The sequence below is a fragment of the Myxocyprinus asiaticus genome, chromosome 24 (genome assembly GCF_019703515.2).
Source record: "Myxocyprinus asiaticus isolate MX2 ecotype Aquarium Trade chromosome 24, UBuf_Myxa_2, whole genome shotgun sequence".
Classification (NCBI taxonomy): Eukaryota; Metazoa; Chordata; class Actinopteri; order Cypriniformes; family Catostomidae; genus Myxocyprinus; species Myxocyprinus asiaticus.
Window position 1 is genome coordinate 37,826,830 of NC_059367.1, and position 20,874 is coordinate 37,847,703.

Consider the following 20,874-nt stretch of genomic DNA (forward strand, 5'->3'; position numbering starts at 1 on the left):
AGAATATATTATATTATATTTAATATATTTTTCAAGTTTATTGCTAAATATTTAGATACAAGTATTTTAAGGGTATGTTTACACGACAATAATGTACTAAAAATGTGCGTTTCTGAAAAGTTTCGCGTACAGACAACAACGTTGTCAAAATGATTCCCGTTCACACGGATCCACGAAAACGACTGAAAGCGCTGTATTATGCATGCCAGGCCAGTAGTTGGCGATGTCACTTTGTAAAGAAACACTACGCGCCTGCGCACATAAGCATTCTTCCACAGAGCGGTGAATACAAACAATGAAGATGGCGAAAACATCGAGCAATTTTTTCTGGATGGACAATGAGGTTGCTTTATTACTACAATTACTTTGCTGGAGAAGCGTCAATAAACTCAAAATCTTGAGCAGCACAAACACAGTCCTGTAGTCCGCCATTGTAGTTTTGAATGTCTCATGCATTTGTAATCAAATACAAATACATTTTTCCCATCTGAATCCATACATTAATTTCAAGATTTTCAAATTGCAGGTTCTACCTACTGTACAATGTTCACACTCCATACAAAACACTCCAAATGAATAAATTGTTGATTATTGTTATTTGCACAGACACCAGTATTCATACTGATAATTATACATCTCAAATTGATGCCTATCAATCTATCATTCTATCAAACATGTAATACACGTGCGCATGACATCATCGTTTTCACAAATTCGTGTTTTTGTATGTTTACGTGGAGACGATAATGGCATCGTTTTCAAAAACTTGCACTTTGAAACCCGTTTTCAAAAGTTTGCATTTTCAGGCCCCAAAACGCCTTTGTCGTGTAAACGAACAGCCAAAACGCAAAAAAAGTTTTCCGTTTTTAGTTGAAAAGGTTATCGTGTAAACAGCCCCTAAGGGTATAGGGAAACCGACTTGATTGCATCATCCATAGTGCGTCATGAAAGTGGGCACTAGCTGCAGCGCTCCTTTGCCGCAGTTTGTTTGCTGCGATTCTCTGACTGGTGGATCTTTCTCTTCAGGATTCTCAGGTAGTGTAGTTCTTTACCAGGAATTTCATTATTATACCTGATTTTTTTTTTTTAAATGAAGTTTAAATAACACAGACAAATGGCTTCAACAGAAACATACTATCGATTAAAAACCTCAAAGCTCATGGTAAGACTATGTTTAAAGGTTAGTGATATGTTAGGTTCGTGGGCAATGGAGGAGTCAGGAGACAACAAAGCAGGTTCAAGGTCAGTCTCTTTTAATTGTTTATTTTTAGCACACAATCGACGGTAACCGTCGATAACATAAAATAACATGTTAATAAATGAAAGCACTCTCAATTCATTACTCTCTTAGATTTGAGGGGCGGAGGGGCATATTTTGCATTCTAATTTATATAATATTGAAAGATTAGTGGTTGTATAGAATGGAAACTATTGTTAATGGTTTAAATTATGGTTTGGCCTGAAATCATGGCATTCTATGCCATAAAATGTCCACAACACAACAATTTTCATTGAAGGAAGGCCATGTATGTGGCTCAAATAGGAGGCATTTTATGGCATATCGAAATTATTCACAGGGTGAAATTACAAAGGAAGGTCAATTTGGTAGTTTTTCCAAAAAAGCACCAAAAATAGCCCTAACATATTTAGGAGTTAATGTTTTTGTACAAACCTTCTGGTATGATTGGCAAATAAGTAGATAAGTAATAATCAAAGAGAAAGTCAACAAGGTGTAGTACATACTCAACTAATGCACAGGTCAAATAATGAGGTTTCAGGTATTGTTCTACAATAATGGGTGAATGCAAACCTTCTCAAACATAAAGTGGGCTCCATACGTGTGAGAGCAGTAGTGGAGATGCTTCTATTTTGCTTCTTTTTTTTTTCATTTAATGCATACAGTATATGATTTTTCAATTACAAATGATATGATCAGCATGAAATGTTAAAGGGTTTGTTCACCCAAAAATGAAAATCCTCTCATGATTTACTCACCTTTAAGCCATCCCAGATATGTATGACTTTCCTTCTTCAACAGAACCGAAGTGAAGATTTTTATAAGCAGATTTCAGATTTCTTTTTGTTCATACAATGCAAGTGAATGGGTGCCATCAGGCTGCTGGCTGTTTGATGGTCCAAAAGTCATTTTTTGGCAGCATAAAAGTAATCCACATGACTCCACTCGATCAATTAATGTCTTCTGACGCAAATCGATAGGTTTGTGTAAAAAAAAACAAAAAAAACACTTTGTATACAACAGAGGAACGAACATCACGCAAGAGTTAGGTCATTTCAAACAGCAATAAAGCGCTGTCAGGAAGCAACGGTTTAAAGTTAAAAACTTTTTAATTATCGATTTGTTTCTGACACAAACCTGTCGATTTGCTTCAGAAGACATTAACTGATCAACTGGAGTCGTGTGGATTACTTTAATGCTGTAAGTAAATCATGAGAGAATTTAAATGTTTGGGTGAACTAACCCTTTAAGTGAAAATTAATTTCAGAATTTCTTGCAGTTTGCTTTGTGCCCCATTTGCTTTAATTACAGAGAGCACTTGAGCTGGCATGTTGTAACTTGTGTGCTTCAAAAGAAGCAAGAAAATATGGTCAGCATTGGAAAACAATGTTAACATGGTCAATGTCACCAATTCGCATACATTTAATTAGTGGCATACAAATAGTGCAGAATGTTAAACAGTTCGTTCTCATTTTACATCATACCTTTTCTTTATTTTAAATTTCTCCATATCTGAAAATGTTGTTGATTTACAGGTTTAAATGAAGGAGGAAAAAATATTTTCAATGTGGTCTCAGATTATAGGACCCTACCATAATGGGAATGTATGGAATGTTGGCTTTATCTCTTCTTTGAGACTAATATAGGTGTTTCTCTTACACTTTATTTATTTTTTAGAGTATTACATGTAGGAAGCTTACTTTGACTTTATTGCCATTATATTGTAAGCTCAGATGTTGCCTCCTGTATTGTCGTCATTGATGGGTCTGGCAAGACTTGCTTCCCACTAGTATATTGTGAGTTGGAACTGTCTTTGGTTTCATCTCGTACCGTCTTCAGAAAGATCATAATGCTAGAACCTCCAGTCCCTCTTTCCTCAAGCGCTGTGGGTGCTTTCTTGATTGTGTCCAGCTCCTCGACCAATCCCTGCCCACTAGCACGGAGCTGTTTGGCACGAGAGGCCGGTATAGTGATATAACGGGTGACAATGTTGATGTGGTAATTTCGAAAGTCCACCAATCGAGCCACACATTGTTCAAATGTGTGCGTTAGACACTCGTCTGCTTGCTGGAGCACAAAATTGCGCAGGGACGGGCGGCTAGAAATGTCCTCGATGAAATGCTTATGAGATGGGGGCATGTAGTCCCTCATTCTTCTCAGAAAGGCCCCTGATTGGACAGAATTGACACAACCAAACCATATTCTGAATATAATGATATCTTGATGTTCACATATAGTTCAGTGCAATTAAATCTATTTTACATGTAAGCTGCCTTATTTCTTTCTCTAGAGGGGCAACTTCTCCCTCCCTTCTTTCATTTTCTTTTAAAGTAAACCTTTGTTCCTCCTTTTGCTAAAATGCTTCAGTCAGATTATTGTGAAAATGCTTTATGTAACTCTCTCTAATTTTTTCTGTAGAAATCTGTATGACATTTGGCTTCCTTGTTTATATTCCCTTCTGTTTCGTTAAATTGGAAATGTATTTGTGTTGATGTATTACTTTTTCATTCAAATATCCTTGCATCCATGCAAACCATAAGTGAAGTTTCACTTTTATCCTTGGGGAGGCAAAAATGTAAAGAAATGTACAAGAAATGTCATATTGTAAATATATAATCTCAAAAGTCATATTTCACCACATAATCAAAAGAAAAAAATAAAGAAATTTTATATATATATATATATATATATATATATATATATATATATATATATATATATATATATATTTGCATCGTGATATTATTTTCCTCCAACCCACCCCCTTCCGTAATTCTCATCACTGTAATAAAAAAAATCTTTAATGTGAAAATAATCAAATTTTTATTACTGTAATGCCGAAAAAATCTAATTCTCATTACAGTAATGAAAAATAAATCTCATTCTCCTTAGAAAAATGCAAAAATATCTTCATTACTGTAGTGAAAAAAAAAAAATCTAATTACTGTTATGAAAAAAAAATCTAATTTTCATTACTGTAATGAAAAAATATCATTCTCATTATTTTAAAGAAAAAAATCTTATTCTCATTACTGTAGTGAAAAAAAAAATCTCATTACTGTAACGGAAAAATTGTATTCACGTTACTTTAATGTGAAAATAATCTAATTTTCATTACTGTAATGAAAAAGAAATCTCATTCTCATTCCAGTAATGAAAAAGAAATCTCATTCTTCTTAGAATAATGCAAACAAATCTTCATTACTGTAGTGAAAAAAAATTCTCATTACTGTAATGAAGAAAAATCTCATTCTCATTTATTAAAAAATCTTATTCTCATTATGTAATTTAAAAATAATAATCTAATTCTCATTACTGTAATGCCGAAAAAATCTCATTCTCATTCCAGTAATTAAAAAGAAATCTCATTATTCTTAGAATAATGCAAACAAATCTTCATTACTGTAGTGAAAAAAAACAAATTCTCATTACTGTAAAAAAAAAAAAAATCTAATTCTCATTAATGTAATGAAAAAATATAATTCTCATTATTTTAGAGAACAAATCTTATTCTCATTACTTTAGTGAAAACAAATTCTCATTACTGTAATGAAAAATTCTTATTCACGTTACTTTAATATGAAAATAATCTAATTCTCATTACTGTAATGAAAAATTCTTATTCATGTTACTTTAATGTGAAAATAATCTCTTTCTCATTACTTTAATGAAAAAGAAATCTCATTCTTCCTAGAATAATGCAAAAAATCTTACCCTTATTACTGTAGTAAAAAAATAAAAAAATAAAAATAAAAACAATTCTCATAACTTTAAAAAAAAAAAAATCTAATTCTCATTAGAATAATGCAAAAAAATAAATAATATTTCCATTAATGTAATGAAAAAAAATATCTCATTCTCATAACTGTAATGAAAAAATCGTATTCTCGTTATGAAAAATTTAAATAATAATCTAATTTCTCAGTACTGTAATGCAAAAAAACTCCTCATTACTGAAATGAAAAACATCTTATTCTTATTCATTTAATGAAAACAAATTTCATTGTCATAACGGAATTTTTTTTATTCTCGTTATGTTACATAAAATTAATCTAATTCTCATTACTTTAATGCAAAAAATCAAATTCTCATTACTGTATGAAAAAAAAAATCTCATTCTCATTACTGTAATGAAAAAAATCTCATTCCAGTTAATTTAATGTGAAAATAATCTAATTTGCATTACTTTAATGAAAAGAATCTCATTGTCATTACTGAAAACCTTTTATTCTCATAATGTAACAAAAAGAATAATCTAATTCTCATTACTGTATTAAATAAAATTTCATTCTCATTACTGAGATGAAAAAACATATTCTCCTTACTTTAATGTGAAAATAATAATCTAATTCTCATTACTGTAATGCAAAAAAATATTATTCTTATTACTGTAATGAAAATATACTCTTTTTGTAATTACTGTAATGAAAAATAAAATCTCATTCACGTTACTTTAATGTGAAAATAATTTAATTCTCATTACTGTAATACAAAAAGAAAAAAAAATATAATTCTCCTTAGAATAATGCAAACAAATCTTATCCTCATTAATGTAAAGAAAAAAATCTCATTCTCATTGCTGTAATAAAAAAATTTCATTTGTATTACAGTAATGGAAACAAATATTTTTCTTATTAGAATAATGCAAAAACCGTATTCTCATTACTGTAATAAAAAATATCATTTGCATTACTGTAATGGAAAAAACAATTTTCATTAGAATAATGCAAAAAATCTTATTCTCATTACTGTAATAAAAAAATATAATTTGCATTACTGTAATGGAAAAAAATATTTTTCTCATTACTGTAATGCAAAAAATCTTATTCACATTCCTGTAATACAAAAAAAAATATCATTTGCATTACTGTAATGGAAAAAAAATATTTTTCTCATTAGAATAATGCAAAAAATCTTATTCTCATTACTGTAATGCAAAAATGTTTATTCTCATTACTACAATGCAAAAATCTTATTCTCATTATTGTAATAAAAAATATCATTTGCATTACTGTAATGGAAAAAACAAATTCTCATTAGAATAATGCAAAAAATCTTATTATCATTACTGAAATGCAAAAAATGTTATTCTCATTACTGTAATGAGCTGAGCGGTGTTGATCAGCGAGTTCCACTGCCGTTCCATTCAACTCACAAGTATATGCTGTTGGATATACGGCGCATTGCAGCGGTTTTCTCCCCAGAGTACGCCCCTGGGCACTTCGACAGCTGAGAGAGTATATATTCTGATAAAGAGTATATTTTCCTCTAAAAGAGTGCGCACTGATGGAGAGCGTCTTTTTAAAGATGTCTTTCCATCTGTGTGTAGTTCCTGGATGCGGTCGCTACCTCTCCGCCTCTGACGGCCACGATCGCTGCCTCACGTGTCTGAGCCGTAGTCACGCTGAGACAGCGTTCGTAGATGGTTCATGTCCTCACTGCGAGAGCATGACGATTGCGACGTTGCGGTCGCGGCTTTCCTTCTGCCGGGGGAAAGCCACTCCAGCCAACTCTCAGCGGTCCTTCTGCCTACGGGCACATGGCCATGACGGTTAGCGATGGGGGCGATTTGGGGACCACAATGGCCGTGGTTCCGCCGGGTGATCCCCCACGGACCTCCCATTCCCCAGTACGCTCGTTTGCCCCGGTCAAGTTCTGGGAAGATACAGGCAGCTCGCCCCAGGGCAAGTTTAATGTCTCGTTTGGGGTTCGAGAGCAGGATGAGCTCTCGATCGCAGCATCGGAGAGCGGGTTGGCACAGTCGGACGTGGAGGACTCGACTGGGTTCCCACCTTTGGGTGTGGTCGCCCAGTCTGAGGCCGACGCAGAGCTGATGGCCACACTTGCCCAGGCTTCCGCGAGTGTCAGGCTGGAGTGGAACCCTGCCCTGAGCCCTTGCGGCTTGATTACTGGTTCCTGGGTTTGGAACACCGCTCACAGCCACGCCACGCCCCACCCCGGTTCCATTCTTCCCGGAGGTGCATGAGGAACTCACGAAGTCACGGCGGGCACCTTTTACTGCCCGGACCTGACTTGTGGGTTCCTCCACTCTCACTACCCTTGACAGTGGGATGGCCAGGGGGTACACGGAGATTCCTCAGGTGGATAAGGCGGTTGCGGTGTACTTGTGCCCGCAAAACGCCGCCACCTCGCAGAATTGCCCGAGACTCCCGTCCAAGGCCTGTAAGTTTATGTCGTCTCTGACGGATAAGGCTTTCAATGTCGCTGGACAGGCTGCCTCCGCCCTGCATGCCATGGCCCTCCTGCAAGTACACCAGGCCAAGGCATTGAAAGAGCTGCACAAGGGTAGTCCTGACCCGGGAGTGATGCAGGAGCTGCGCTCGGCGACCGACCTCACCCTACGGGTGATGAAGGTCACGGCGCGGGCTCTCGGGCAGGCAATGTCTACCTTGGTGGTCCAGGAGCGCCACCTATGGCTTAACCTGGTTGAGATGAAGGACGCCGACAAGGTCTACTTTCTCGACGCCCCCATCTCCCAGACCAGCCTATTCGGCAACACCGTTGAGGACTTTGCCCAGCAGTTCTCAGTGGTTAAGAAGCAGACGAAGGCCACCCAACATATCCTGCCCCGGCGCAGTTCAAGGTCCCGCACCCTGTCTGCTGAGGGCATCCCCCTGTGGCAGCAACTCAGGTGGCTCCGCCGCAGCCCGAGCCAACCACTCTGCCCTGACTTAGAGCCCCCCTTAGGAAGCTGACACCCCCCATCTCACGGTACAGCGCTAAGAGCCCCAGAAAAGCCTCCAAGCGCTCCTGAGATGAACGACCCAGGGATGAAGAGACCTGCTGGAACCCCAGAGGTGGTGCACAGAAAACTCCATCCCCCGGTGGAGGGCCGGGAGGAGAATCCTTTGTTCCCTTGGGCATGCAGCACCCACATTTTAAAAAAGAGAGTGGTTTCCTCACTCCCTGGGTCATACAGACCTGTTTGCTTCCGGGGAATCCTCCCACTGCCCGCTCTGGTACTCCCAGACCGAGGCTCCCCTCAGCACAGACGCGCTGGCACACAGCTGGCCCCGGGGGCTGTGCAAGTATGCATTCCCCCCAGTGAGCCTGCTTGCACAGACTTTGTGCAAGGTCAGGGAGGATGAGGAACAGGTCATCCTGGTAGCGCCGTACTGGCCCACCCAGACTTGGTTCTCGGAGCTCACGCTCCTCGCAACAGCCCCTCCCTGGCGAGTTCCCCTGAGGGATTGAACACTGTCTCCAAACAGAGGAATGCCCACTGGATTGTGGATGCCATCGCTTTGGCATACCAGGCCCAGGGCATGCCGTCCCCTTTGGGGCTTCGAGCACACTCCACTAGGATTGTGGCATCCTCCTGGGCACTAGCCATCGGCACCTCTCTAGCAGACATCTGTAGAGCAGCGGGCTGGGCAACACCCAATACCTTTGCGAGATTTTATAATCTCTGGGTTGAGCCAGTTTCGTCCCGTGTGTTGACAGGTACAAACAGGTAAGTGTGCGGGCATCTCTGACTGCTTGCGCACAGAGCCTTTCCCCTTCCTGAGGGGAAGATGTGCGCTTTTTCCCCCCATGCGAGTTCCCGAGACAGGGAAGGCTACCTGCGGGCTGGATGCACTTGCTACTAGGCACGCAGCGGCTTGCCTGCACCTGCAACGGCAGTCCACGTAACACAGTTCAGCTGGTTGTGGCATTTTGTATGGGGACCCCTAGTGTCACTACATCGACACAATGTCGAGTAAGTGACAGATAGGGAACGTCTTGGTTACTGTTGTAACCTCCGTTCCCTGATGGATGGAATGAGACGTTGTGTCCCTCTTGCCACAATGCTGTACTACCCGCTGAAATGGCTGGGACCCTGTCTCGGCTCTCAGCGCAAAATCTGAATGAGTGGTTGCGAGCCAGCTTCTTTTATACCCGTATGTCCGGGGGAGTGGCATGCAAATTCCACTCGCCAATTCCCATTGGCCTTTTCTCGAAGATCAGAGGTGTTTGGGGCTCCCAAGAGCGACCCCTAGTGTCACTACATCGACACAACGTCTCATTCCCTCCATCAGGGAACGGAGGTTACAACAGTAACCAAGACGTTATTTTTATTTGGACTATTCTTATTTTTCATGAGATCATGTATTTCTCAGTCTTATTAATGACAAGGCTTGTTTTTAAATTTTGAATCACTATACATAGTAATAAAACTACAGTATGATCTAGCCATAGGGGTAAGCACTGATGATTTTCTCACCACTGTCTCCTTCATGCTTGACTCCCAGCAGTTCATCAAAGCAGTGCAAGATACTGCTCTGTGCAGCACTGCCCCCTGAAAACTCCACTGGCTTTTCTTGAACTCCTTCATACACCAGACCCTCTGCTATCGATGGGTTATCTTTCCACCTAACACAGAAAACACACACAGCAAAACAATCTTTCATAGATTATAAATAATTTGGGGGAATTTTTTATTTTTTTAAAATCAAAGGCTTACCCAGACAGATAGATCCTCAAAATACCATAGAATACAAAGGGATCTACATACTCTGAAACAGTACAAAGATGTCAAATACAAAGCGATACAAATAAGACAAATTTAACTTTAAAGCCATTTTTATAAATCCGAGTTGATTTACCATCTGAATGTATTACCGTGCATTAGTTTGAGGGCCTGCTTCATGTTGCCTATGGCCTGACTGACAACATCAAGAGCTTTGGTGACCATAGCAACATCATTATAATGGACACCGCTGACAACTTCAGGGATGGACTGTACAAAGAAACAGCTTCTTTACTTTTAAGATTCAATAGTTAATCATTGTATACGTCAATACACTGAGCTGCTTTTTGTTCTAATAACACAGTGTATCACTGTATCAAAAGCTATTATTTACTATTATGGCATCTACTATACAGCTCAGTGAACTGTTTGTGAACTGTGGCATTTGCAAAGCATTTAAAGGTGTCAGACCTTCAGGCCAGGGACAGCTGCCAACTCCACAAGCAGTGTAACTAGAAAAAACCCTCTTGTGCTTTCGCCTCCAGGCAATGTCAACAGCAACTCCAAGTTTCTACAGAAGGCAACAACATTTAGAAGTAGGCTACTAGCTATAAACCAGATGAGCAAGTGGTTTAAAAATTGATTAAAGTTGATCTTTATATTTTACATTGTATGACTGTGCCGTTCTTTTCTTGACACTAATGTAATTCTATGGTCAGATGCTGCATAGGGGCATGCACATGCAGTCCTATTGTCTATTCTGTACTGTACATAATATGATGGCTCCATCTGCTGGTTTTATAAATCAATAACATGTAATAAATATTTCTGTTAATTCAACACAACACTTACTCAATGGAAAAAGGTCTGGGAACAATCATTGTCCAGTTGAGCGTGGAAAAATAAATATACCATTACAGTTAGTTTGCTTTATAGTATACAACATTTCAGATCTGTAACACAGATGATACGTCTAAACAAACAGTATATGCAGATCTATGTAAATGTCACAAAATACTGGGCATGTGGTGTATATTTACAATGAGATCCTATTTCATTAAGTTGACTCAGCAAAATTAGCTTTTTTGGTAAAAGCTGATACATTGGGTATAAAAATATTTAGTCAAGCAACCATTTTGTGGTCTGCAAACAAAATGAAACATGGGTTATGTTTGGGATAGCATGCTGTACTAGCATACTACTCGTACTATTTCTACAGTATATAGTATGTATACTGTGTCCAGCATGCACATTTTCTGTATCCATGGAATAATTGGATGATCTACCGCTTCATTTGCCAAAATGTGCAGTATACAAGAACATACTGTGCAGAGTACTGTAATGCACAGTGCAATGTGCTCGACTTGACCTTAAATTTCCAATGTAACAAATAAACTGGAAGTACTATTATTTATTTACACAAAACTGGATTTTAAAATAACCATTTCAATTTCCAAGATGATAACTGGATGCCACTCTCTAAAATAACCCAGCAAAGACTGACATATGACTTTTCATACGTCTGTTTTTTTTAAATTACATTAACCTGTTTTTAGCACCATTAAACAAACTATAAAAAAGTGCACTTTTTTATGTATAATATTTGATATATTGGCTTTAAATGTCATTATCCTCCTCATTGCCCAGCAATTCATTTTTGTGTAGGACATTTGTTATTTTAGTTTTTCTTAGTCCATACATGCTACAGTGGTAAATCTTGGGGTATTATCAGAGGACTCCCTGGGCTTTTCAGAGATACTAAATGTTTGAGAGTTTTGCCATGACAACTTCCTCTCCTTGATCTATAAATATGGATTGAAATGTATCACAGTTCAATTCAGCACATCAAATACAATATGAATAAAATATTCTGTTTTCAATAAACAATTTTTATCATATATATTTTATGCACCAAACATTATATTGACATTTAAAAATGGGAAATTGTAAAACTTTTTTCACTGGGTCTCAGGAACTTATGGTAAGATGACATCATAATTTGGGGGCAGTGGTGGCTCAACAGTTAAGGCTCTGGGTTACTGATCAGAAGGTTGGGGGTTCAAGCCCCAGCACTGCTAAGATGCCACTGTTGGGCCCTTGAGCAAGGCCCTTGACCCTATCTGCTCCAGGGGCGCCGTATCATGGCTGACCCTGCACTCTGACCCCAGCTTAGCTGGGATATGTGAAAAAAAAGAATTTCACTGTATATGTGCAAATGTATAATGTGTGATAAATAAATACAATTAATTAAAAATTAATTAATTAATAGCTTGTAATGTAAAATAATGAGATATTTATAATGACAAAGCAGGCTGCATATATGAAAATATGCAGAAATATTAGTTCACACTTTAAATATATCTTATAAAAAGTATATGTCAGGATTTTCAATGCTCTGTGATTTTTTTTTTTTTTTTTTTTTTTTGTGGGTATGAATGGAATGTAATGGTGACTGAAAGATATGCTTCAAAAGCCTGTTGTATCATATCTGATACATGGATTTCAAAGGGGGGTTTTCAATAAAATAATATACAAAATTTTAACCAAGCACAAGTTGCTTATATTCAGCAAACACTCATTTTAAAATATCAGTAACAATATAATCATTACTGTCACTTTTACTTTATTAAAATCAGCAAAGATTTCACTTTTTTTTTTTTTTTTTTTTGAAAAGCGGCCATTTTTGGAAAATTTAACATTCATTTCTTGATGGAAAAATGTTTTTTCCAACAAGAAATGAACGTTCATCAGGTGGCAGCAGACATCTAGTACAAAATAGCTTATCAAATTAAATACAGGTGGCGTTATAGAGTTAAACATGCAATGTTATGAGGTAATGTTGTTATGAACAACAATGTTTGAATTGGTAACTGCTGCATAATGCATTCTGTTTCAGAGGGGGGGCTAAAACTAAATGTTTTTCATTTAAATTAGTTCTGAGCAGAAACTGTATTTTTCATTCCGGTCCTGGCATTCCACTGTGTTCTTTCCAAATTCAGTTATAACGAAATAAAAGAAGTTACTAATGTTCTTTTTAAAATGGCAGTACTCTGTGCTAAATACTGCACACAATCACCCTTATACTAATTGCAGTGTAGGAAAAACAATCTCAGAAAAATTCTCACCAAAAATAAGTCAAAATAAGTTATTTATTTTTTTCCCCATTTAATTAACATGCATGTACTGTATATGTAGTAATTATATATAGTTGTTAAAAAGGTCTTCAGCATATCATGGAAGGATACATCCACAACATGCAGTAAGGCAAATAAATATGTGATGCAGTGGTTTCCTTCAGGATCACAGCACATGCTTATCATGTTTTACTAAAAAGAGAGAAGACTAATTTTTTTCTTTGAACACTTGAGTGATGACTTGAACCAGATATTCATTTTTTTAACCAGTTTATAGGGTATGTTCAGAATGGAATACAAGTGTTTTGTAAACTGCATAGTATTTTTTTAAATAGTAGCCTATGTGAAACAGTACACTTTTGTAATAATAAATGTTTTAAACAGTAGCATGTTACATTGCTGTGATGTGGTGTCATTACGTTGCTTATTGGATCAAGTGAACTATGTCAAGTTATCATCTTGGAAATAATTTTTAATCCAATTTTGTGTAAAAAATAATTAAATAAAAAAATGCTTTTACTTTTGGCAATCCGAGCAAATAATGAGTCAAGAGAAACCTGTTAAAAATGTGTAAACTGCACATGCACGAAATAGAAATAGTATGAGCTGGGTGCAGTATAATTATCTCCTCCAAAAGTTAAACTAAATGTAAAAATGTGTTAAAAATCGGGATGTCATATTATTATATATTACAATATATTAATGAGCCTTAATATTACAGTGAGTTTACCCATTTGGGTCTGTTTTCTTCCAGTTGGCAAGGACTGTATCACCATGGATGAGGATTGGGGGCAGACCCAGTCTCTGAGACACCTCCCAGAATGGCACAGCCAAATTTTGTGGCAGCACCTGAGAGAGATCAGGACATGCATAAGCACACACACATATTAAGTATGAAGTCCTCTACAGATTAATACAGACAGGAGATTTCTATGGTCATTTCAGTTCTGTAGTTCAGTCATATTAATGATTTAAATGGTACATAAAACCATTATCGTACTTTAACTGCTTCTCTCGCTCCCTCCTGCCATACGTAACCCATAGTCATCACACTCAAAGCCAGATGGGCCAAACGCAGCTCTCGATGGGTCTGCAAAAAGTGAGTCTCCAACAGAGGCATCTGAGATAGGATACAACATACTGTACATATTAATCACAGACAAAATTCTAATATGATTATTAAGAAATGAAATGCACTTCTTCAACTCTGGGGCATTTTTGGGCTGCCACCTGCAATTTTTCACAGTCAACTAGCATATTTTGTTCTGGGCATCTAAGATAAAACATTGGATTATTCACTAAAGCAAGCTCACAGGCAAGTACAAAATGGTAGTTTATTTAGAAAACTGCCTAAGGTAACAGCTGACATAAAGTTTCTAGCTATCTGGGGCTTACGGCAGCAGTGATCAGTGCATAAAAGAGTATTTGTATTGGATGCCTTACAGAAATCATATTTCACTTTGTGATTCTTTGAAAATCTTTCAGACTGTGGTATTAGGGCAACAGAATAAACAGTCCCATTCATGAGAATGAGAGCTTTCATTTGATATATGATTTATCTATATAAGTGCTATTTGAAAGACTTTCATATTCATATTAATATTTCTACTTCATGACATCAAGGTGGCACTGATTTGCAACGCAAATATTTTAGGCCTTATTTTGTTATTTTATGAAACATGCGAAGTTATGGTTATCTATGAAAAGTTAAATTCTAAGCTTTCAAATGATACCACATACTGTATGTCTGACTTACTGTATGTATTCAAAGACTTAAACATTTTAAGCGTAAACTTTATCATGACATAGCGCACCCTTTTGGACCTGCCAGTGGTTCTGCAGAGTTGAAGAGGTTAAGCAATGATACGAAATGCCAGAAAGGAAAATAAAGGGAAAAGGAAAATGTTTAATATACTGTAAATAACATACAGTATTATATAAGATCATGTATTTGTGATATAGCTGTAGCACAAAATAGTAATAAATGGCTATATTCTTAAATACAGGCTTGAATTAATATTTAAACTGTTAATTTACTCTCTTTGTAGGTATGATACTTGTCAATTTATTGAGTACTTAAAATAGTATGCAAGATCATACATCATGAATTCTACAGCGTAAGAAATGGGAAGAGATGAGTTCTGGAACATTTTTGGCAATGTCCATCCAGGGCTTGTAGTACAACGGAAGGTCTGTCTGAAACACAATGCAGAAAGATTTTATGACATTGTATAAGCTTTTATTGTTGCAGAATATATACTGTATATTTACTGCTTTTATGCAAATAGTTACTGCATGTTTCATTTAAGTCAGATCACATTATGCTGAATTCCTTATGTTGATCTTATTTTAAATTCTTGGTTTGGTTGCAAAAGACATATAATTTTTTTTAAACTTGGTGTGACTCTTACAATACAATATACCATTTTATCACTCAAAGTGATAAAATCACGGATTGATTCTAAGAACTTTGCGGCTGGAAAGTTGTCACCACACTTATGTGCACAAAATGCGCACTGAAATACACAAGTTTACTTGTGCACTTAACTTTAAAATTGTGCACTTATAGAAATAAAAAAAAAATTATTTATAGAGCAAAGTTCTCTCTCTTTTTTTTTTTCATTAAGCAAACAGATAAAGGTCACAGAGAAAGCAAACAGTCAAAGTCTATGCTTTATTAGACAGCCAAGCAGTCTAATTATGCACCTTAACATGGTAGATGAAAAGTAATAATTTGTTATAAAACTTCCCACTAGTACAGCTACTGGGGAGCTCTCAGTGCATGTTTATAGTGGAAAGTAATGACAAATTGTTGCTTTGCATGTAAGACTCAATAGGAACTCAGTAGTTCCCTTTTCATCAATTTTAAACCTGTTCATTTACACAGTTGTCAAAAGTTTATTTAATAACTGATTTACAGTTTAAGTAAAACCGTCCATTATTTGAATCTAAAATATTGCATTGTACATAAAAAATATTGGTATCACTTTCCAATAAGGTTCCATTTGTTAACATTAGTTAACAACATTAGTTAACAGAACTAATTATGAACAATACTTTTGAAGCATTTATTAATTGGTGTTAATGTTAACATTATTTAATACACTATGAACTAACATGAACTAAAAATGAAAAATTTTATTTTTATTAACTAACATTAATAAAGATGAATAAATGCTTAATAAGTATTGTTCATTGTTACTTCATGAAAGCTAATGCATTAACCAAAATATTGTACATTGCATAATACAATAATACATTACTATGTCACAATATGCATAAAGCACAAAGCATATCACCTTAATACAAAATGCAATAAAGCGTCTCCACCTACCAGAGGCTCTGGAAGAATAAACCCACAGTCTTCAGAGACATGAAACTTTCTCAATGACAATAGAGTTTCTACATTTTTCACTTCAGAATCCATATTGTTTGATACTATAATAGCGTCTCTATTTAAACTACTAAGTATTGGGCATATGCTGCTGTCACTGTTCTATACCTAGAAACGTAATGAGCCTTATCTGTCAGACAACAAATCTCTCTCTCTCTCTCTCTCTCTCTCTCTCTCTCTCTCTCTCTACTGCTTTTCTGTTTTACTGTTAATGATGACTTTGTTCTCACTTCCTCTTACAATAATCATATGAGTATCATGTAAATGAAATCACAGAGTTCTGCTATAGCTTCAAATTGTCATTGACAGAAATACATACAAATATGTAATGTCTTATTGACTTCTTTAAACTGTTGCTTTAAACAATGCAAACTACCATAATACCCCAACTCACATGGTAAAGTTTCAGAGTGTCTCTGAAAACAAATTAGTAAACTGTTGCTCAGTTTATGTGCTAATCTTTGACACTTTCTATCTCTGATCTGTATCTATCACAATATTTCTAAATCTCTTATGGATTACATAAAGTATGGCTTTACTCATAAAGGCAATTGGTTGCTATTTTAGAGAGAGGGTTGTCTGGTCAGAGGTTTAGAGACACATTTTGTAATCAGTGGAATATTTTATCAAGAAGGGAACATTGCTTTTGAACAGAATAATTAACCAATCCTAGAAATAGTTGCACATGACTTTTTATTGTGTGACCATTTAAGTCATTTTTACTATAATTTTTCACTTTTACTTTCATTTTCTCATTTTATTTTTTTGTGATTTACATTCTTTGCAAATATCGCCACCTACTGGGCGAGGAGAATTTATAGTATAAAAAAAAAAAAAAAGGACTTAAATATTGATCTGTTTTTCACCCACACTTATATCGCTTCTGAAGACATGGATTTAACCACTGGATTACCTTTATGCTGCCTTTATGTGCTTTTTGGAGCTTCAAAGTTCTGGCCACCTTTCACTTGCATTGTATGGACCTACAGAGCTGAAATATTCATCTAAAAATCTGTGTTTGTGTTCAGCAGAACAAAGAAAGTCACACATCTGGAATGGCATGAGGGTGAGTAAATGATGAGAGAATTTTTGTCACTATGGGGCAAGTTTGCACAATGGGAATGGGACCTTTTACTTAAAACCTTATAGCTGCTGTGCGTTGTGACAACTTTCCTGTGGGGCAAACCATTTTGTTCTACCATGATTACCTATTCATGTTATGTTGTCTATGTTTTTTTAGTAATGTCGGCATTATTAATTAAAGCAGAGGTTCTCAAACCCCCCCCCCCCCCCCAAGCCTCTCCTATCATGTGGCACTATCATGTGGTAATTTTACGGCGGCGTCAGACAACTGAGGATATTCAGTCATCACCCTCAACCAAAACGAAGGCAGAGAGCAAGAGCTATTGAGGTGTCGCAATCTGGTCTCGCTCTAATTCGACTAACTGCTCCTCCATGTCAGCTGAAAGGCCTTTTCCTGGGCAACTGAAGGGGTCTCTGACCCAAGCAAATGAACTGAAATCCTCACTGAAATAATGGCCGAATTGTTGTTTCAGTCCTTCAACATGTTGAGCGACTGTGTTAATCAAAGGAGAGACATTTATCCCTGTCTCATGCACACAGTCAGCGAAGTTGGGAAACATGTCAACGTTTTTATTAATTAATTAAATGCTGGACATGAGTGACCAGACCGCTAACCGTAACCCTCCCAGTCATTGAACAGGCCCTGTCTGTGCATATCCCAACACATTTATCCCATGACATGCCTGCATCCCGTATATACCCATCCAACCAGAACTTCAAACAACGCCTCGCCAGTTGTGTGCGCTGGAAGAGACCGACAGAAAAGAATGTCCTCCTCAATATTACCAATCTGTTGTGCGAAATTCTCTCCAAACATAACTTGACAGATATCTTTGGCAGCAGGTAAGATTAGCGCCTCGGCAATTGTGTGAGGTTTTCCTCATTTAGCAACACGTTGCGAGACGTAGTAGGACGCTTCTAGACACCTGTTAGACACTGATGTGTGTTTGCTGATGTTGCGTTTCTGCTGTGCAAGGCAAGATAACTTTAATTTGAAAAAAGCTAAAGATTTGTCTTTGAGTGTCGGGTGTTTGGTTTCTAAATGGCGCTTCAACTTGCATGGCTTCATGCATGACACGTTGGGGCAGCGGTTCAGCGTCTGTCCCAGCCACCGTAAAGCCAAACTGAAGATAGCTAATGTCATACTTTCGCGTTTTACACTTCTTAGGGGTTGGTGCTGATGACGCATCTTCACCACAACTCCTTTTGGCACGTGTGATGAACTTATCCATGAACTTCTCACCAATATGGAATCCGTTCGGCTGACGTTCTGAAACGTGTCTGCACTGACAGCTAGATAAAAGGCAGGGTAAGCTCCCCCTCTCCCCATCACAAAGAAAATGCAGAGGGAGACGGAACGCGGTTTTTATACATACATACATATATATATATATATATATATATATATATATATATATATATATATATATATATATATATATATATATAATGCAGAGCGGATTTTTTCATTTATGTACATTCTACTTGAAAAGCAATAAAATACAATGAGTACCCAAATGATGCCCTGTCTCTGTTTTTTCCTTGAAAACAATTTGCCCCCCCCACCCAGTGTTGAGACCCACTGACTTAAAGGGATAGTTCACCTAAAAATGAAAATTCTCTCATCATTTAATCACCCTCATGCCATCCCAGGGCTGCGTGTCCCAAAAGCATCGTAAGCCTAAGAAGATCGTTGAATCCATCTTACGATTCATCTTAGTTTTGCGGCCTGTTTCCCAAAAGCATTGTAACTTAAGTAGTACTTGAAAATGCTCGTATATTAACGATTGCTCTGGAGTAATCGTACAGCGCTAAGAGCATCATAAGGACACAGACTTATGCAGACACCTGCTGGACAAACACGAAATTACACCTAATACAATTGAAATACCTATAGCTAAACTTTATGCTCATTTAATATCAGTATACATATGTTTTATTTTATTATTATTTTTAACCGACAAGGCTAATAATAATAATAATAATAAATGCAGAAAATGGTTAGTCAATACTGGATGAACTGATAAATGAATAAGTAAACAAATAAAGTTATTTGTGGACTAGTTGGTAACAACAAAGTGGTGGGATGATTGTTGCAGAGAACTGTAAAAATTACAAAGGAAAAAAGTCAGTAACTTGCTGCCGTGCATGAAAATCATCCATACAGTATATTGGCTCCTCGTCCTCATCTCCTCTTCCTCTCGACACTTAAGGGCTGCTCTTGCCCACACCACATGTTGTGTAGTACTGCACAATAACCATTATCACTTTTGGGAGTAAAGAGCAGATCTCCCTTTGATTGTTGATTGGTGAAAGTCCCTAAAGCGCAGCTTCCACACTTCTCCTTATTTTGCACTCCGCAATAACACGGTGAACCTCATTATATTAAAATAATGTTTGTGATTAGCAGACAGAATATATATATATATATATATATTTGCAGAGAAAGGCCCACAGATTAAGAGAAACCAATATAAATAATACATAATTCAAATAATTATATATATATTTTTATGCTGTTATGCTTTCTTCAGCTGTCATGAACATGTCCTGTGACAGGCTCTCATTGCTGCGCTGCTTGTAAGGTTTGTTAAGGCGTGCTGACTGCCATCTGCTGACGCGGCTCATAAAAACACAAAGTTTGCGTACTTCAAGAATTGCTCAGATGATAGGAAAATATGTACTTTTATTACGGAATTTATGTACGTGCCGTGTGGCGCGATTAATTTTGTTGATTTCTTAACACGTTATTTTTTTATATAATTAATAGCACTAAATTAACACATTAAATAGACAGCCCTAATATTTAGTTATTGAATGAAATGACAATAGCATATTTTTAAATGTGGCTTAAATATAACATCAGCAATATTCTTGTTTATGTTGCAGTGACGTCTAGCGGCATAGATGCAGCATCACACAAAACAGAAGTTCTCAGTTACTGATGTCATTGTAAAATGTGCTATTCAGAGTTAGCAATTATTAATTAATTCCGTGAGTGAAAGTGTCCAATTACATTGGATTATTGAGATATATTGAGTAATATTCGTGTGGTCGCATGATGTCAACATGGCGGTGCTTATGTATGTGTGCCCAACACCATATGTTCAATCAGTAGACCCTACCAGAAAAATAAAATACAAAATTAAGATAAAAAAATAGGACCTTGCACTTTTGAAATATCTTTATATTGATTTTTTTTAGTTGTTCTTGTTTACTCTCAGAAAATGGTTAAATTGTGTCAGATGTTTTATGCAGAACACCATCATTTGACATCATCAGATCCTGATGTTAATGTTTTAATAAATGTCTTAGTCTGCAATATTTTAATCTGCTAAAACATCTATTCATCTAGCATTTAATCATTGTAACTTAAGTAGTACTTGAAAATGGTTGTAGATCTACGAGTGCTCTGGAATAATCATAGAGCACTTAAGAGCATCATAAGGCCATTGACATATGCAAACGCCTGCAGGATGATTGCAAAATGACATTTAATAAAATTTAATACAGTTAATGTTGAGATATTACACCTTTTGCAGTAGTATACAATGTG

General features: G+C 36.6%; 1 protein-coding gene across 2 annotated transcripts; it reads right to left on the reverse strand.

Annotated features, from left to right (window-relative positions):
• Window positions 1-1,232: 1,232 nt before the first annotated feature.
• On the reverse strand, window positions 1,233-16,372 carry LOC127415469 (indoleamine 2,3-dioxygenase 2-like). 2 transcript variants are annotated; one of them, XM_051654241.1, is made up of 10 exons: window positions 16,176-16,372; window positions 14,942-15,037; window positions 13,842-13,961; window positions 13,572-13,690; window positions 10,560-10,574; window positions 10,179-10,278; window positions 9,860-9,977; window positions 9,702-9,753; window positions 9,462-9,610; window positions 1,233-3,405 (listed from the first exon to the last, which is right to left on the reverse strand). In XM_051654241.1, the coding sequence occupies exons 1-10, from the start codon at window positions 16,266-16,268 to the stop codon at window positions 2,954-2,956; spliced, it is 1,314 nt and encodes a 437-aa protein (XP_051510201.1). In that variant the 5' UTR covers window positions 16,269-16,372; the 3' UTR covers window positions 1,233-2,953. The 2 variants fall into 2 exon arrangements, with proteins under 2 accessions (XP_051510201.1, XP_051510202.1); XM_051654242.1 differs by lacking the exon at window positions 10,560-10,574 and having other exon boundaries at window positions 16,176-16,371.
• Window positions 16,373-20,874: the final 4,502 nt, after the last annotated feature.

Excerpts from the sequence above, each read along its gene's own strand:
- LOC127415469 (XM_051654241.1), bottom strand. The coding sequence starts at position 16,268 with ATGGATTCTGAAGTGAAAAATGTAGAAACTCTATTGTCATTGAGAAAG. Across the intron at positions 9,978-10,178 it reads CAGCTGTCCCTGGCCTGAAG|TCCATCCCTGAAGTTGTCAG; the intron begins GTCTGACACCTT and ends TTCTTTGTACAG. Across the intron at positions 3,406-9,461 it reads CAAGCATGAAGGAGACAGTG|GGGCCTTTCTGAGAAGAATG; the intron begins GTGAGAAAATCA and ends CTGTCCAATCAG.